The 17,952-nt window shown below is 34.5% G+C and overlaps 1 protein-coding gene across 1 annotated transcript in view; it reads left to right on the top strand.

Annotated features, from left to right (window-relative positions):
- The first annotated feature begins 373 nt into the window (after positions 1 to 373).
- The window catches only part of LOC143348898 (lachesin), a 141,534-nt gene continuing 123,955 nt past the window's right edge, over positions 374 to 17,952 (top strand). Inside the window, exon 1 of the mRNA XM_076779622.1 lies at positions 374 to 820. Coding sequence (XP_076635737.1) covers positions 688 to 820 — 133 coding nt within the window. The 5' untranslated portion in view covers positions 374 to 687. The remainder of the gene's footprint in view (positions 821 to 17,952) is intronic.

The following is a 17,952-nucleotide window of genomic DNA, read 5'->3' as shown; positions in this document are numbered from 1 at the left end:
CGGGTGTATCCGGGTGTCTCGAATGTTCCGAGGCACTATAGACCCGCGGAACAATAGCAACTCCCAACGTTCGCGAGCAACTTGGCCCAGGACCGGGCGAAACGTTCGCTGACCCGTACCAGGGTTCGCGATCGCGATAAGACGCGAGAGTTGGCGCCTATCTAGGAAATCGGCCGCTGACGAGCTTCCCAGGCGCAACTTTATATACTCGTCGTTAACGGTAGTTGCCGAACGACTCGCCGTCGACGGAAACTCCATAAACTTGAGCAATATCAGCAGGCTCGGATTGATCCCGGCGAGTTGCCGCTCGAAACGCGGATCTTCTAGCTCGCGGCTCCGCCGTAGGTTTCCACGGCAACAGGAAACTTTTCCTCTGTCGGCGGAACGCTAATCAATCCACGGCGACGACGCGTGCAACAATCGCGTCGGAAAAGATTTTCAGTGTTGGCAAGAAACGTTCGAACGCCGGGTCGATGGAGTAAACCCCCCGGTGGATTCCATCGTCGTAGCTTTTTTTCTTCTCTCTATCGAGCCGTTCGACCAGCAGGAACGCGGACAGACATTCCTACGGTGTTCGAGGGCCGCGTTTCGATCGACGATAAAAACTCGAAGCGAACGGTGAATGAGGCCAGGCGAGGGGGAGGCAATTGGCGGCAAGGTGGACGAGAAAGGGCGAGGCGGAAAAATATGGTACACGAGGGCACGGGTCTATGGCACGACGCGGGATTCAGCGTATCGAGGTGGCTGATGATCATAATACACGGATACCGGGCCACCACCCTTCTGCTATCCATCCTACTTAACGTGCTGGTGCGAACCGGTGAGTATGTGCACCCCGGTTCTCCATTTCCTACGTCCGCGTGTTTCCCTACGGTGGACCTCGACCGAGTGTTTGCGTTTCGTTCGGTGTTACCACGTTTCGACGCTTACGGAATATGTATACGGGAAGAAGGGATACTGACGAACGTACACCTGGGAATTTTAAACAATGTTTCTTTTTTTTCTACAGGGCGAGTCTTGTAACATAACGATTTTCAATTATTTGTTGTACATACAGGGTGTTCGGTCACCCATGAGAAAAATTTGGCCCAAGGCAAAAATAAAATGAAAATCAAGAATATCAGTTTGTTGATTGAGGCTTCGTTAAAAAGTTATTAAAAGATTAAATTAAAAAATTTCAAATCATTCACGGAAGAATTATTTTCGGCTGCGGGGGTCAATTTCAATCATTTTTGGTGAAAATACATACCCTCAAAATCCTACGTATTTTCGAGAAAAAATTTTTTCACTGAAAATATACTGTGTGGAAATGATTCTATAACTTTTTAACGAAGCCTCGATCAACAAATTAGTGTCCTTGATTTTCTTCTTATTTTGGCTTATAGAATCTACTATTAAAATTTTTCCCAGGGTTGGTCGAACACCCTGTATAAATCGTGTCCCAAAATTCACGCAAGATTTGAATTTTGTGCCATTTGTGCGGTAATGTTTTAGCAATGAAAAAAAGAAGACAGCGTGACAGCCCATTTCATTAATCCTGTTAATAAAAGTATGAATTTGCATAAAGATCCACAGTCTAATAATAAGACTCCATTTGCTATTATTCTTGTTATGTCTCTTTGCTTCATACTATCTCAAATTCTAGCCAAATACGTGTTTCTAACAATCCGTTATAAAATTTGTTAACAAAATTTGTTACAACAAAATACAAAATTCGTCCATTTAAATCTTCTCTATACTTCCAATAAGGTTTACGTTTACTTCGATGGAGGATTTCACCTTTTTAAACATCGATGATGGTAAATTAAAAAAAATACAAGTCGAAAAAGGATCTTCAAAACTATAAAACTTTTTCCTCTCTCGTTTTTTTCTAATGATAATAGTTATCGAAAAAATCACTGGCTAGTAATAAGGTGAACTCACGATGTAAACAAACATATTCAGAGATTTTTAGTTTTCTTTCTAACATCGTCAAGTGTAGTTTATATTATACTTTGCGTTAAATATGGCAAGAAGGCAACATTTAACAGAAGCTGAAAAACTAAGAGTAGGGGAAATGTTTAAGAAAGGCCAACAAAAAATTGACGTAACAAAAGTATCAGAGTACTTAATATGATTGCATCCCTAAGAAAAAAATGATACAAGCAGTAAATCAGAATGATAGAAGCAGTAAATTATCAGAAGTTAGTTGATTCCATGCAGAAACGGATGCAAAAGTTCATTGATGTCAAAGGGGGTCATATTTCATATTAAAAAGTCAACATATTTTATTTTTCCATAAAGCTGTTATTATGGTGAATAAAGTATTTTTCTAATACACTCATCTGTGATCATATTAATTCGTACAATACTGTAAGTTAGGTTTGGATTAGGTAGTTCAATTGTAGAATAAAAAGTAATTAAATATTTATACATTAACTATTAACAAGTAATTTCTATAGAATAGACTTGTACAGATTTGCACGCATGAAAGATTTTCAACACACTAAATTTTATCCATTTTAATAATGTTTAAGAAAATGATTAATATTGTTAATTGAAAAAAAATGCAAACGAAATTTGATTATGAGTTTTTTTTCATCAGTTATACTAAAATATATGACAAAAATTAGAAATATAGAAAATAGCGTCCATTTAAAATGAAGAAGTAAAAGTTTTGAGTTTTTTGTTAATAGTAAAATTATAACTAAAGTTATTATTAGCTTTTGTTAATAATAAAACTGATATTCCATATCACTGTTGGGTGGACACGTTTTTTACGAACTATTAAAATTCCAAGCCAGAAGTTTCATTAGTTTTTGAGGATCCCTTCTGTAAGCTTGGAAAATCTTTCGATGAAAAGTTTAAAGTTCCTGATTGCCACTCTTTGCTGCAATAAAACGTTTTTTCAAACTTCCATAAATTGTTCAATTTATAAAATTTCGATATAACTCTTTCCTGCGATATTCTTAAAACGATAAATAAATAAAATCAATATTTAAGTCGCGTGAAACGTGAAACTCGCATTAGTGAGGATTAAAATTTATTTATTTTTCAGCTTATTTTTCATAAAAATATTTCTGATAGTTCATTGAACTATTTTCGATGGAAACATGACCTCTTTTGCACATTCAAAAAATTCTGTTTTATGTAGTTAAAAATAGTTCGAACGGGATCGTGTTTGAACTCTTTTTCATTGAAAAAACCTCGTTAATCCATCAATAACACTTCAATAGGAATCTATTGGAAAATATGAGAATGAAAAATATTTTTAACGAACGACTCTTTTTGTGCGTAATAAGAATTTACGACGTAATAAAAACTTTCGATTGTTGGCTATTGATTGTAAATAATTCACGGTTTTTGTTAACCATGATGTCACTTTCACTATTTATTAGAGTTTTATTTCGTTTGTATAACTATTTCAATATTACCATCTCTATTTATTACATAATTTCATTATAATGCAATATTTCCCAAATGTATTTTTTCTTTGTTCATTCAATTATGATATTTTAAGTTTCTTCTCAAAATATCTTAATGTAATATCTGTAATATTTGACACATTTACAAGATTATATCTATTATTAATATTACGTGCTAACTTCTAAATTTTACTTTTGACAAGTTGAATTTCTGCCGATGAAAACATCTTTGCAATTATTTTTGTTTAGAATCTATATTGTCTGCTTTGTTCTGTACTTCTGATTCTGATCACCAATATTAAATTATTATTATAAATATCTTGACACGAAAAAGATGAATAAATCAGAAATAGCGTCATAAATTATTTTTTATCTTCATAGCGAGTGGTTAGATATTGAATCGTGAACAGTTAGTATACAGGATGTCCCACTAATCATGGTACAATCGTGATCCTGCATGAAAAAATAAATCGAAAATGTAGAATAATAAAATTTATTTGGATAATAGAATATAATGCTTTGGTTTTGAGATAATTGAATTAAAAAATTTGTCGGATACCTATGGGATAGAATACGATTTGTTTGACACGTCTGACAATCAATCACTATTTCTACTTGAACTGATGCCAAATCGTATTCTATTGCACACGTACCCCAATGAGTCTGCAAAGTTGATTTTCTCAAAATCATAAAGCATTGCATTATACGAAAAAATTATATTCCAAAATCTCGATTAATTTTGTACCATGATTGTTGAAATAACTTGGATTGCCTTAGATCCGTGAAATCATTTAGATATCATGTCCGTTGAAAGTTAAATAAGGAAGCCTCAGCCCTGAGATAAAAAGATTTATATCTTCCCATTTCCTATAATCACTTGGATCTTACCTTCTTCTAGCTAGCATAATATTTTTTTTGCCCGTAGTTTCGCTCGAGTGAGTTTCAGTTTCAAAAAATACCTGTCGAAAGTAGATATTGTCAAATATTAGAGATAGAAAAAAAAGTAATAGAAAAGTAGTCTATTTCTAAAGTTGGAACGATGTTTATATCATGGGCTAGGTTATCTGGGTTATTATCGAGTGTATCAAAAATTTGTATAGAACAAAACAGTTTCTTTATTCAATATCCAACAAATATCGCAAACCCTTTGCTGTGAGAGCAAGCATAAGCGAGATATCACGCATTCTATAATTTTACGATTTTCATATAACCGTTATTTTAAGTTGGTTTACTTCAGGCTAGCAAACAAACGTACACAACCGAGTTTCATTGCTAATTGTTTAGTGCTCGTTTCCGTTGCGCAGGTGTACAACGATAAATAAACCTATCCTGTTTCCAGGCAAATACGGAACTGAATGGCGAAGGTTTAATCAAAATCGGTTCGGTGGATTTTGAGTTAATCCAGAACGAACGAACAAACAAACGGATAGATGAGCAGAAATTCTAAAAATGTCTAATCTTGTTTACACGCTCTATGGACTATACGTCCAAGTTGAAATTGTTTAGAAATTTTATACTCGCGACGTTATAATTTTATTTGTATAACCGCATTACGCTGTATTTGAACGTGTATATTTTTCGCTGGTTACGATGAATAAACTCGTTGCATTAAAAAGGATCAAATAAATTCGGTCTTGCAAACCTGGGCACTGCGTGATCGTAAACACAAAAGAGCAGGATGTGGTTCGTAATGAGATTTACCACATTAATTTTCACTCAAGTGCTTTCGTGCCCGATGAATTTTCATCTCGAAAACTCAGACCTGTTTGCAAGGGTGTTATTTCAAGCTTTCAGTTTATTTTTCCGCGAAGAATCATTTTTTTTTGTTTTCAGCGAAACTGCCAATAACGGATTGTCGCGTATGTTATCGCCCAAAATTGAATGTTTATGATCACTTTTATAGATCGTATAGCGCGGGCGTGAAATTTAATTTTACTGTCTTTAACGCAATGATTTCGTGCGTCGACTTTAATCAACAATAAAGAGTTTAACGCCCAATAACCCAAAGCTACTCTCGCAAAAATAACGCACTTTCATGTACATTCGTTTGGAATTTCTGCGATAAAATTGCCCAAACACATTGACTATAGTTACAGTTAGAAAGTAATGTCGAAAGTTTCATCAAGAAACAGTGGTAATTTTTTTTTTATGTTCAATAGTGAACTTTAATAAACAATGTATTGAGAAAATTATAACTTGTCATGTTTTAAAAATAAGCGTGCATTTTGCAAATCCAGGAAGTTCTTACTGCGATCAATATATATAGTTTTATTTAAACAAATATCTATAGCTTTCGAATTTCAAAAAATTGATCTCCTAACGATCTTTCTTAATATATATTTTTCTACTGCCAAAAGTAAATTATTCAGATCTCGTATATGCAACAAAATAAAAAAAGAAGAAGTTTCGAACAAAGGAGTTAAGTATTGCAGGAATTACGGCCAAACGTGAGAGAAGAACCGTAAAAAAGTCAATGACATTACAAAACCAGTTTGCATTTATAAAAATACGATCCGAGCAATTGAATTCGCTGGAAAAGTTTTGATGAGGTTTTGTAAAAAAAAGGGGAGTGCGATTCCTTGAATTCGTGGCGGGGTGGGGGTGCAAGAAAATTCAGCCGTTTCGGAATGTTGGGTCAAGTAATTAGCTGATCTATTAGTCTGTACACTTTAAAGAGTAGGTCAGCTATCCCACGATCTTGCTCAAGTGTTGATTAAATCGAATTGCAGAAGCAAATATTCTACCGTAAATTGAAAGAAATGCCAAGAAATATATTTAATATTCTTTAGGGGTGAACTACTGTGGTTAAATTTATGCTAATGTATAAGGGTCGTCGTTTAGCCTCGAAACGTGGCACTTCCTTATGGGGTTAGTCTACCTTGCTACGTCCAAGAAATTTCTTATTTTTCATCATTTATTTCTGAACGTTGAAAATACTTTTTTCGAGCAAAATTTTTCAATCAAGGCAACTACATCAGAAATAATTTTTTCAATTTTTGTTTGACATAAATAATTTAAAAAATACATTAAACAATTTGTACAGTGGAATATTACCTGAATAGTTAGTTAATAGAATATCCTGACATTAGATACTTGTAGATGCCAGTGCTGGAAAATTTATTTTTCTGACTTTCGTGACAGTAATGGTCGTCTACTTTATATCTATAAATAAACGGAGAACAAAATTTTACCCAAAATAGAATAAGATTACTACAAATATAGCCGATAGTTTTGAATATAACATATAAGAAATAAATGGGTTTCATATACAAGAGATCTCCAATATCATAAATATAATTTAGACCAATCGCGCACGAGCGAATCTTTAAATCACCATTAAAAACGGCAATAAAGAATGGTATAAGTTTTATTCGTCGTTTTCGTCGACGAAGAAAAAGTTCGTTAATGATTTAATTAGTAGACTTTCTATTCGACGCATTCACCGTTAATCGGAAGATGAATATTAGTTTCTCTGATCGATAGCCTGTTATCTGGGTATTGTCGCGGGATTCTTACAGAAATTTTAAAAAAGCATATAATCGAACGCGTTCATTATGGCGGATGTTCCGGGTAATGAATAATTTGCTCGACATTGTAAAGCTCGGCGACGATGTTGCACCGTGTGTCCTTTATCGATCATTCGCGAACGTTTAATACGAGCACGTTAGATACCATGTAATTTACCGGAAGCAATGGCAAAACCGAAACTGTCTCAATTAACTATAAAGTTCTTAATGTACCCGTTTAACGTGCTAACACGGACCGCTGAGTTTCGTCTCCGTTACCAGTTTTAAGCACTTTCTAACCTATTCGATCTTTACCCAGAGCCAGCACCTTCTTTCTAGCGTCGGTATTTCATTAGCAGCGTTCCCTTTACACTTCTTTAACGCTTCTCGCAGATTTACCTTTTTTTTTTCTTCTTTCCGCCCGTTCAGGCATTAATCGTAACTTTTCTTATCGCTATCTGCCTTTTACGCGATAACTTTGTTCCCTGCAATTTGTACATCCGCGTTCCCAAGATGACTAAGTGTGATCGAGGGCGGCTCGTTTACCATGCAAATCGAAAGAAGTGTTTGAACGCGTAAATTACGGGCTCCACGGTAATACGCAATTAAGCGGGAGGCCCTCGTAAATTACGAGCAAATATATCTTGCGAACGAACCACGCCAGTCGACTATAATATTTCCAACGACAAAATAGTTGGCACGATGTCGATTACCGGGGAGGACTCTTGACACGCGACCGTTATTGCTATCGAATTGCCGTTCCATCCGTTAGAAATTGAACGCGACACTCGGTAATTTCCAGTATCATACTTTAACGAGCGCATTATGAATCGTTACAAGACCTTTCGAACAGAAGCAGATACTTCTGGCTGCGAGTCGATGCGCACTTCACTTTAGTTTCGTTCGACCCTTCTCGTTTAATGAAGTCTGCTCGATCATTTCGGTTTTGCCTTCGATTATCGTCTTTCACCTTTATTTTGCATTATCGACGCATCGATGACGACGTAACGTCACACCCTTTTAAGTCACAAATGCGCAATGTATTACACAGGGTGTTCGGCCAGCCATGGAAAAAATTTCAATGCGAGATTCTAGAGGACAAAATAAGACGAAAATCAAGAATATCAATTTCACGATTGAGGTTTCGTTAAAAAGTTATTAAAAATTAAATTAAATATTTTAAATCATACTGGAAAAATTGGTTTCGGATGTGGAGGTCAATTACAATCATTTTTTGTGAATATACATACCCCCGACATCCTATCCACTTCCGAAAAAAAAATTCAGCAAGTGGACAAATTCGTCAAAATTAAAAAATTTCAAATCATACTAAAAAAATTATATTTAGTTACACGGGTCAATTACAAGCATTTATTGTGAATAAACATACCCCGGAAATCCTACCCACTTTCGAGAAAAAAATTCTTTACTAAAATCTAATGTGAGGCCAGAAATGCTTCCCTGAAATTTCATGCGAATATTTAAAATGTCATAACTTCTGAACGGATTGGACAATTTCAATGTTTAAAAAAGCAAACTACGTGTATTTTGGTGGAGAATATGTACAAATCGCAAAAATATTCGAAAAGTTGGTCCTTGACCCCGCAAAATGAGAAAAACCCCATAAAAATGGTCCAATTTTCAAACAGTCATAACTCCTACAATTGTGAATATATTTCAATGAAACTTTTTTTTGAAGTAGAACTCATGGGTACCTACAGAAAAGTATTAGACAACTTTTCTGTAAGACGTCAAATAAAATTACTAAAAATGAAAAACGAATTTTGAAGAAAAGTCGACAGGGGGTAGGTGACTATATTTTTCGATAAAAAAAAAATTTTCAAAGCGTTCTGGAAAAATTATTTTCGGATGCGGGGGTCAATTACAATCATTTTGATGAATATACATACCCCGGAAATCCTATCCACTTCCGAGAAAAAAATTCAGTAAGTGGACAAATTTTTCGTCGAAATTAGAAAATTTCAAATCGTTCTGGAAAAATTATTTTTTTGGTTGAGGGAGTCAATTATAATCATTTTTGGTGAATACACATACCTCCGAAATCCTACGTACTTTCGAGAAAAAAATTCTTTACCGAAAACATACTGTGTGGGCAGAAATTTTTCCCCGAGAAACGTTAATAACCTTTTAACGAAGTCTCAATCAGGAAATTGATATTCTTGAGTTTCGTCTTATTTTGGCCTCTAGAATCTTCTATTAAAATTTTTCATAGGGGTGGCCGAACACCCTGTATATTATATCGTATGCTTCATTTTTAGCCTCTTTGACCAAGAAAAGAAGCTTGCTTTCTGTGCATACTCTCTGTTTATTTATCCACAACTCATTCATTGCCAATATTACATTATTATAAAATAAGTAGACTACGGATGTTTATGTATTTATAGGAGATTTTAATTCTAAAAAAATTATGGAATGCATCCTTAATATGCAAAACTATAAGAAATACTTAAAGCAAGATAAGAATTATTATATTTAGGGGTTGAGACAACCCTCTGCAAAGCTCCCATTTCATTAATCCTGTTAATAAAAGCAGGAATTTGCATAAAGATCCACAGTCTGGAAATAAGACTCTACTTGCTATCTATCTCAATTATAATCTATGTTCTTATTCTTTTTATGCTTCTTTGCTTCATACTATCCCAAATCCTAGCCAAATACATTTTTCTAACAATCCGTTAAATTTGTTACAACAAAATACAAAATTTATCCTTTGAAGCCTTCTCTATACTTCTAACAGTGTGTAAGATATTTCACTAAATAAGTTTTACCTTTACTTTGATGGAGGATTTCACCCCTTTCAACGTGAATGATGGCAAATTAAAAAAATACGAGTCAAATATTTTTATTTATTCATCAACTAAATTTTCGAGAAAATTTAACATTCGGTAAAATAATCTCAAGGAAATAATGGTACGATTTTTTTTCTCACAAAGTTACAATAGTTCAAAACGATTTATAACGTTTCGACCTCTGTGTCGTGGTGCTTATGGCAGCGTACAGGCGGCGGACATAAAATTTCGACGTACACGAGCGAGTGTAAATCATGTTCGCCGTTTAATGTACGAGCAGAGGCGCGAGGGTAAATATTTTCGACGCGGATACCGTACGCCATGGACAGACTCCGTAACAAACTGTGCCGTATGAGTACAATATAACATTTAAGCACGATAATAAAGCACAATGAGCTTCGTGCTCCGGTACACCATGAAATCTCGCGCCACATAACTTTCGCGCTTCCACGCCAGGTGTTACTTCTGCTTATCTTATACACTGATCTATTTCCTAGACAGGCTTAACGCGCTGATTGTGCATCGCGGCGCAACGCCTTTAATTTCTTGATTTACTCTTGCAATACACACGAGACAAGAATACTGGGTAGACAAGAATACGTCTCGTAACTAGGCCAGGCTCTGTTTTAACGAGGGAATCTTTTCTCAGATGCCCCTAATAATTGAAACAAGCGTCGATATTAGAAAAATAGTGTCGAAATCCACCATAATTTAGGTGCAAATGAAACAAGAATCTTTAAGAAAATTAAAATTAGAAACATAAAAGAGTTTTCGATCTTTGAAACGATCCCTCAAAAAGATTATCGTTCAATTGCTTTTCTTGAAATTATAACGTTGAGTGTTTTAAGACTTAGTTTTCACTTGTTATACATTTTCGTCAGACGCTTCTGTTAATGGTGGTGAGATAACAGAGTATAAGGTATAATTATGCAAAGAGAAATAGCTCTTTTGGTAAGATCATAGAATATTGTGAGCAATTCCCTCAGAAAGGGGATTGAAATTGAGGCACAAAAGCATCGTGTGGGCGTTCGAAGTTTTCACCCATTGTCGTAGGGGGCTCTTTTAGGCAAAGTTTCGAAAACTGGGTTCAATAATTTGATAGATGGTCTACGGCGTCGATTGTTTAATTTTGCTAAAACGAGAGAGCTCGTGATGAAACACGACGAACATTTGATGCTCGTGAAAGTTGGAAACCTAGAGTCTCTTATTTTTCCATTTTATATAAAATGTTGCATAATTTTGGTCCATTTCAAGACTTTACAAAATGCTTTCTGGTGAGACTAGAAACGTTTAAATGTATTCTATATCCATTGATTATATTTTCTGTAAATATAAAGAAGAAACTTCTTGTGAGAATTTTTGGTGTCTAAAAAAGTGGTTTTATAAAAATTCGCAGCATCTATCGTATTATGTCGACTTCCCAAACTAATATTTCCTCCACCGCGGATGGCCAAGCAAAAGGGGCACGGAAAAGGCAATTCTACGAATAAAATTTACATCCCTCTCTCCTGAAGAGGCCATTGAAGACAGTCTGAAACGCGGAAGACGTATTATAGCGCTTTTAAATTGTGAAAGTACTTCGCAGTCAAGCAGATACAAAGTAGTTTTGAGTCGAATACAGGTCACCGAGCCAAAGTTCCGATTTTCGCGCTGGAATACTAAGGCTCGAAGCCAAAGTCGAAGTTTATCGAGTGTAGGGACTGACAGCCCTTAGATTATCTGCTTCACGCGGACCACGTGGCTTTAAGCACTATTTTAGAAGCGGCAGCCATTTCGGAAACCAGGCTTACGAAGAAGGAATCCATCCACGGTACGAATGGCTCAATTCGTTAGAGTAGTCGTTCGGCAAACAAAGGAATCGGTCCGGTAATCGAATCGAACCGAATCTTTTCTTCCCTAACAGATTCGCGGAGAATTTATAGAGCACGTTCGGCCGTCACTTTTGCGAATCTTTCGAAAGTAGTTAAATCGAGTTTGATCCTTTCGGGGTCGTTCGTTGTCTTTTGAATAAGCGAGACGATCGAGATTTCGTTCCACGATCGTCGCCGTCGGAGGACAGAACATTACGCAACGAGCGTTCCACGTTTTCCACTCGTTTATGTTTCCCACGAGATGTCACCGTTTCGTTGCTCGCGCAATGATTTAACGGACACCCTGTATTTACTACATCGGTGTAACTCAATTTAATGTGGCTTGCATGAGACGATAGTGGCAGAGTTGTTCAATTTAGCAACATAGGGAGATGTATCACTCATGCAAATTTCAGACGCACGCTTAAACCGCTAGAACGTACTTCAGCTGCGAACAATTTACATAGAAAACAACGGTAACAAAATAGCTTGCGTGAATTCGATAAACGGCAAAATACCGTTTATAAACTGACATGTTTTTTCGTTCAAGATTAGTCCAAGTGAAATCTCTTTAATTATTTCAATGATAAAACGTGAATATTTAATAATAAAGAGTCTTTTTCATTGCAGTGGACCAAAATGGTCGCCATCGAGCTAGGATACGGATTATAGCGAAGTTGGATAAATTTTATTCACGAATGACGAATAAAAATTTCAGATTCATTTGTAAACTAACTTCCCTTTAGGTTTTATTTGTAAATTTATTTGTAAATTAGAATTTATCGACGAATTTTTTAAATACCTCTTGATAATTATTTCAATGATAAAACGTGAATATTTAATAATAAAGAGTCTTTTTCGTTGCAGTGGACCAAAATGGTCGCTATCAAGCTAGGATACGGATTATAGCGGAGTTGGATAAATTTTATTCACGAATGACGAATAAAAATTTCAGATTCATTTGTAAACTAACTTCTCTTTAGGTTTTATTTGTAAATTTATTTGTAAATTAGAATTTATCGACGAATTTTTTAAATACCTCTTAATATCTAGGCAAGCGAAGCAATATATGGAAACTAGTTTACTCGTTACTAGTTTATTTGTTATTCGTGATGGAAATTTTCACGACTTTGCTCAATAGACGATTATTTTCAAAGTTAAAAATATATTAGGTTCTGTAATATTATAAAAATATTAATAATATTATACTGGGTTATTCCATAAAGTGTCGTGTTTTATATGGGCAATAAAGCAAACGTGACAAAGTGTCTCAACCAAATTTTCATCCACTTAAATGAATTTAAGCATACATTTAGCTAATTCTTATGATCAAAGTAATATGGTATTGGATATAATTTGCAAAGATAGCAATTTGTTAAATGATTTGTAAGATAGTAGTTTGGTGAATAATTTCTTTAATCGGTTAAAAAGTAAAACTGACAACTGTAAATGTGTGTTCTTATTAAATGAACATAAAGCATTTATACAAAATATATAATGAAATATTAATCGATAATTTTCATTAGACGACTTTGGAAATGCTAAATCCATCAAATCTTTCAAACACTGTAAATTAATTTCGTTTGCTTCATAATAATTATTTGTTACCATGTAATATATATTCTATCAAGGATTTAACAAATGCTAAATCTTTCAAATCCTTCCAAAACTGTAAATTAATTTTTTGTTTCCAGCCATTCAATAACTGTATCTAAAAATGCAGGGCGTTAATCTGCCTGGGAAATAATTCATTATCTCAATATTCAGTATTTATACTATCTGACAACTACGACAACACACCATAAATCAGATTTTTTCACACTTCTGTTCATGGAGGTTCACATAACAAAAGTTGAATCGTATTTTATTAAATCGGTCATCGACGAAAATTTCCTTCCAATGAAGAATTCTTCTTACAATCGAGATTGAGTATTTGTGCCCGGTTAGTTTGGTACGAACGACACTCAAGACTCGTCGTGTCGCGGCGTGCGTGAAAACGCGGCAAGTTCGTTAGAAAAAAGAAAAAATAAAACGATAAGCACGGCGAAAGTCTGCTTTTAGCGTAAAACGAATACGACAGTATTGCAAAAAGAAACGATGCCGGGGAGGTAAACTCGCGAGGTCTGTCGCGGGAGTTCATCAGTCTATTCGCTAAATATACTTATCCCGTACGAGGGTTGGCTCGATCTGTGTGCAGTTTCATATTCCGTATTTATGAGCATCTGCGAGTCCGCCTGCCGCGAGCAAATGTTCGTTTTGTTTGCTCAAGGAATTTCTGTCCGAAAGATAGTTTACACAGAGCCAGGTGGATGCGCGTGAAACTGTACGGAATGCAGAGCGTCCGATAAATTTCGTGACCAGTGGGCGATAAAGTTTATGTATCGAGGTAAATGCGTATCCACGCTCGCGAGGCGAACGGGACCAACGCTTTTTGGATGAAAGCGAACTTAAAACGCGAAGAACGATTAATTGAAACCGATTCTAGAATGCTAATCGATTATAAACAACCGTTTTGATATGAAATAATATTGAACTTTTTGGAAGAGATTGAATATAATTTCTGCAGATGGTATTCCTTAGTTGTGTCTGCGTGTTAAAAATTTGTATATTTATTTATTTTTGTAGACGAGAAAAACCTGTTGATCCTCGTCCCATTTAGATTTATGCAAACTATTTTCTTTAGAGTCGTACAGTCTTTGTTTTTGATCAATTAGTTTACAGTAGATTTGTTAAATTGACGACATTATTAAATAGAGAATTTACTAATACGATAACACAGAAATACAATCAGGAATCTTTTAGTGAAATGGGAAAAAATAAAATTCAGATTCGGGTCAAAATGGATCCAGAATCTGCCATCCGAGTGTTAAAGTATTATACGTAAAAGTATACAGGGTGTTCAGTCACCCCTGGGAAAAATTCTAATGGGGGATTCTAGAGGCCAAAATAAGACGAAAATCAAGAATACCAATTTGTTGATGAAGGCTTCGGTAAAAAGTTATTAACAATTGAATTCAAAAATTTCAAATCGTTTTGAAAAAATTATTTTCGGTTGCGAGAGTCAATTACAATTATTTTTGGTGAATAGACATACCCCCAAAATCCTACGCACATTCAAGAAAAAAGTTCCTTACCGACAATACAATCTGAGGTCTGAAATGGTTCCCCGAAATTTCATGTGAATCTTTGAAACATCATAACTTCTGAACGGATTGGACGATTTTAATGTTTAAAAAAGCAAACTACGCGTATTTTAGTGGAGAATATGTATTAATCGCAAAAATATTCGAAAAGTTGGTCCTTGACTCCGCAAAATAAGAAAAACCTCATAAAAATGGTCCAATTTTCAAACAGCCATAACTCCTACAATTGTGAATATATTTCAATGAAACTTTTTCCTGAAGTAGAGCTCATGAGTACCTACAGAAAAGTATTAGACAACTTTTCTGTAGGGCGTTAAACAATATTACTAAAAATGGAAAAGGAATTTTTAGGAAAAATCGACAGGGGGTAGGTGCTGAAATTTTTCGACGAAAAAAAAAATGTAATTACTTCTAAAAAAATTATTTTCGGTTGCGGAGGTCAATTACAATAATTTTTGGTGAATAGACATACCCCCAAAATCTTGCGCATTTTCGAGAAAAAAATTCAGTTCGGGCAGAACTTTAAACGTTAAGAACTTTTTTAACAAAGCCTCCATCAACAAATTGGCATTCTTGATTTTCGTCTTATTTTAGCCTCTAGAATCCCTTATTAAAATTTTTCCTAGGGATAGCCGAACACCCTGTATACAGACAACTCTCGTATAACACGGTGGTTACTGACAAATACCATGTTACGTGGGATTAAATGTTTGTTAGAGTTATTATAATAAAGTCGTGTTGTAGAAGTTTCGTGTCGTTGAGGTACATAAACACATAACTGAACGACATCCATAGTAATAATGTTTTTTTAAATTTGAGAATAAATGAAAATATGGTTTCGATGATTTTACTTGAAGTAAAAATCTCATATTTCATAATCCAACGATTCGAAGAAAAATAATTTGAGAAAATATTAATAATTTCTTTGATTGTCATTATCTCATTCTTTTCTATTATATTTGTTCTGCGATCGAGTATTTACGCGAAATAGTAAATTTTTTTATTGCAATTTGCACTCGTAATTAGGCTAAAATAGCACACGACTTCCAATAGTTCCGACAGTTCGTGGAGAATGTGCCGGACTATAATATGGGAGGTCTCATATTCAAATTCTTGGAATATTCATTTTACTTTTATGCTCTTTTTCGATATCGAATCTCTTCGCATGTCACGTCGAATTAGATTCCACATTTCTCATTAAAATATTCCAATACAAAAAAGTCAAATTCCGAAGAATGTCATTTTCTGGATACTTGTTACAATATATTTATAAATATTTGATATTTACAAAAATGTATCCTCAATCCTACAATGTACTGTCTCAAAGAAAGTCATACGTATTCAAGGTAACATAGCAAAGCATTAATATTTAAAATAATATTCTGATAAATTTAAATTAACTAATCTGATCGGAAACTTTTTTCCGAGTATTATTTTAATTTTTTCGATTCATAATAAATACAAGTTTTTTAAGGATTGAGCAATTCTAGTCTAAATAAAAATTTCAATAAGATAAACAACCGTTAAATCAAAATTTAAATGTCAATCATAAAATGAAATATTTCACAACTTTCAGATGAAATATAACAGTTCGAACGATTAAATGTCACGAGTAAATTGCCATATGTTACTTTCATTCCTTATTTATTATTTGGATAAAATTTTTCCCTACTCTGGTCGGTGGTACCTAAAACTAACTGTTAAATAACGTTAAAAAAGACCTAAGACCTAGAAGAAGTTCTATAATTTTAAACTTTTCTGTAACCGTGTACGAAGGTTAAAGGTTAAGGGTTTTATCCTTGGTGGAGTTGTATTAGGCTTCAGTATCAAAAGTAACCCAAGAGGAAACTTCCTTACGCCTACTAGAGTCTGGTCTCTTGGATTCGATCCTTTATGGTTCGGATAACGATGAGAGAGCTAGTTACTCAGAATCCAATACCATAGACGAGATATACGAGTAGACTTTTCACCTTATGGACTTTCGTGGCCCAATCTGACTGCCATACCGACCTGAAAATTCAGAGGTGATATTAGTATTCTAATATCCATATAATAATATGGATGGCGGTCAGTTGAGAAACTATAAACTTTTCACTGAATTAGTATTGATGGGCAGACAGCTGTAGTATGTGCGTAAATATGACTTGACTATGGGAGGAATTGAAAAAGCCTTGTATATGAGTTCTGGCGTTTCTTCGTGTAGCTTCGGGGATTCGAGGAAGAAGTAGTTGATTCTAATGGTCTCCTATAATAGGGAATGTATTTCATTGATTTATGAAGTAGAGCTCATGGGTACCTACAAAAAAGTATTAAGTAACATTTCCGTAAAGTATCAAACGAATTTATTAAAAATTAAAAACGAATTTTTGAGAAAAATCGCCGGGGGAAGGTGAAGAAATTTTTCGACGAAATTAAAAAATTTCAAATCGTCCTAAAAAAATTATCCTCGTTTGTGGGAGTCAATTATAATCATTTTTGGCGAATAGACATACCCTCGAATTCCTACCCACTTTGGAGAAAAAAATTCAAGTAGGTGTGAAATTTTTCGACAAAATTAAAACATTTTAAATCGTCTTAAAAAAAATTATTTTTAGTTACAGGGGTCAATTGCAAGCATTTTTGGTCATTACACATACCCTCGAAATCTTACGCATTTTCGAGAAAAAAATTCATTCCCGAAAATATAATGTGAGGCCAGAAATGTCTGCCCGAATTTTCATGCGAATCTTTAAAACGTCATAACTTCTGAACGGATTGGACGATTTTAATGTTTAAAAAAGCAAACTACGCGTATTTTGGTGGAGAATATGTATTAATCGCAAAAATATTCAAAAAGTTGCTCCTTGCCCCCGTAAAATTAGAAAAACCCCATAAAAATGGGCCAATTTTCAAACAGCCATAACTCCTACAATTGTGAATATATTTCAATGAAACTTTTTTCTGAAGTAGAGCTCATGGGTACCTACAAAAAAGTATTAGACAACTTTTCTGTAGGGCGTTAAACAATATTACTAAAAATGGAAAACGAATTTTTAAGAAAAATCGACAGGGGTAGGTGCCTAAATTTTTCGACGAAAAAAAAAATTTTTAATTAAATCTGAAAAAATTATTTTCGGTTGCGGGGGGCAATTACAATCATTTTTGGTGAATAGACATATCCCCGAAATCCTACGCAGTTTCGAGAAAAAATTCGAATGGTGGAGATATTTTTCGGTGGATTTAAAAAATTTCAAATCATT

This window comes from Colletes latitarsis, chromosome 2 (assembly GCF_051014445.1).
Source record: "Colletes latitarsis isolate SP2378_abdomen chromosome 2, iyColLati1, whole genome shotgun sequence".
NCBI lineage: Eukaryota > Metazoa > Arthropoda > Insecta > Hymenoptera > Colletidae > Colletes > Colletes latitarsis.
Note: the sequence above shows the minus strand (reverse complement) of the source record. Positions and strands in the feature narration are given on the sequence as shown.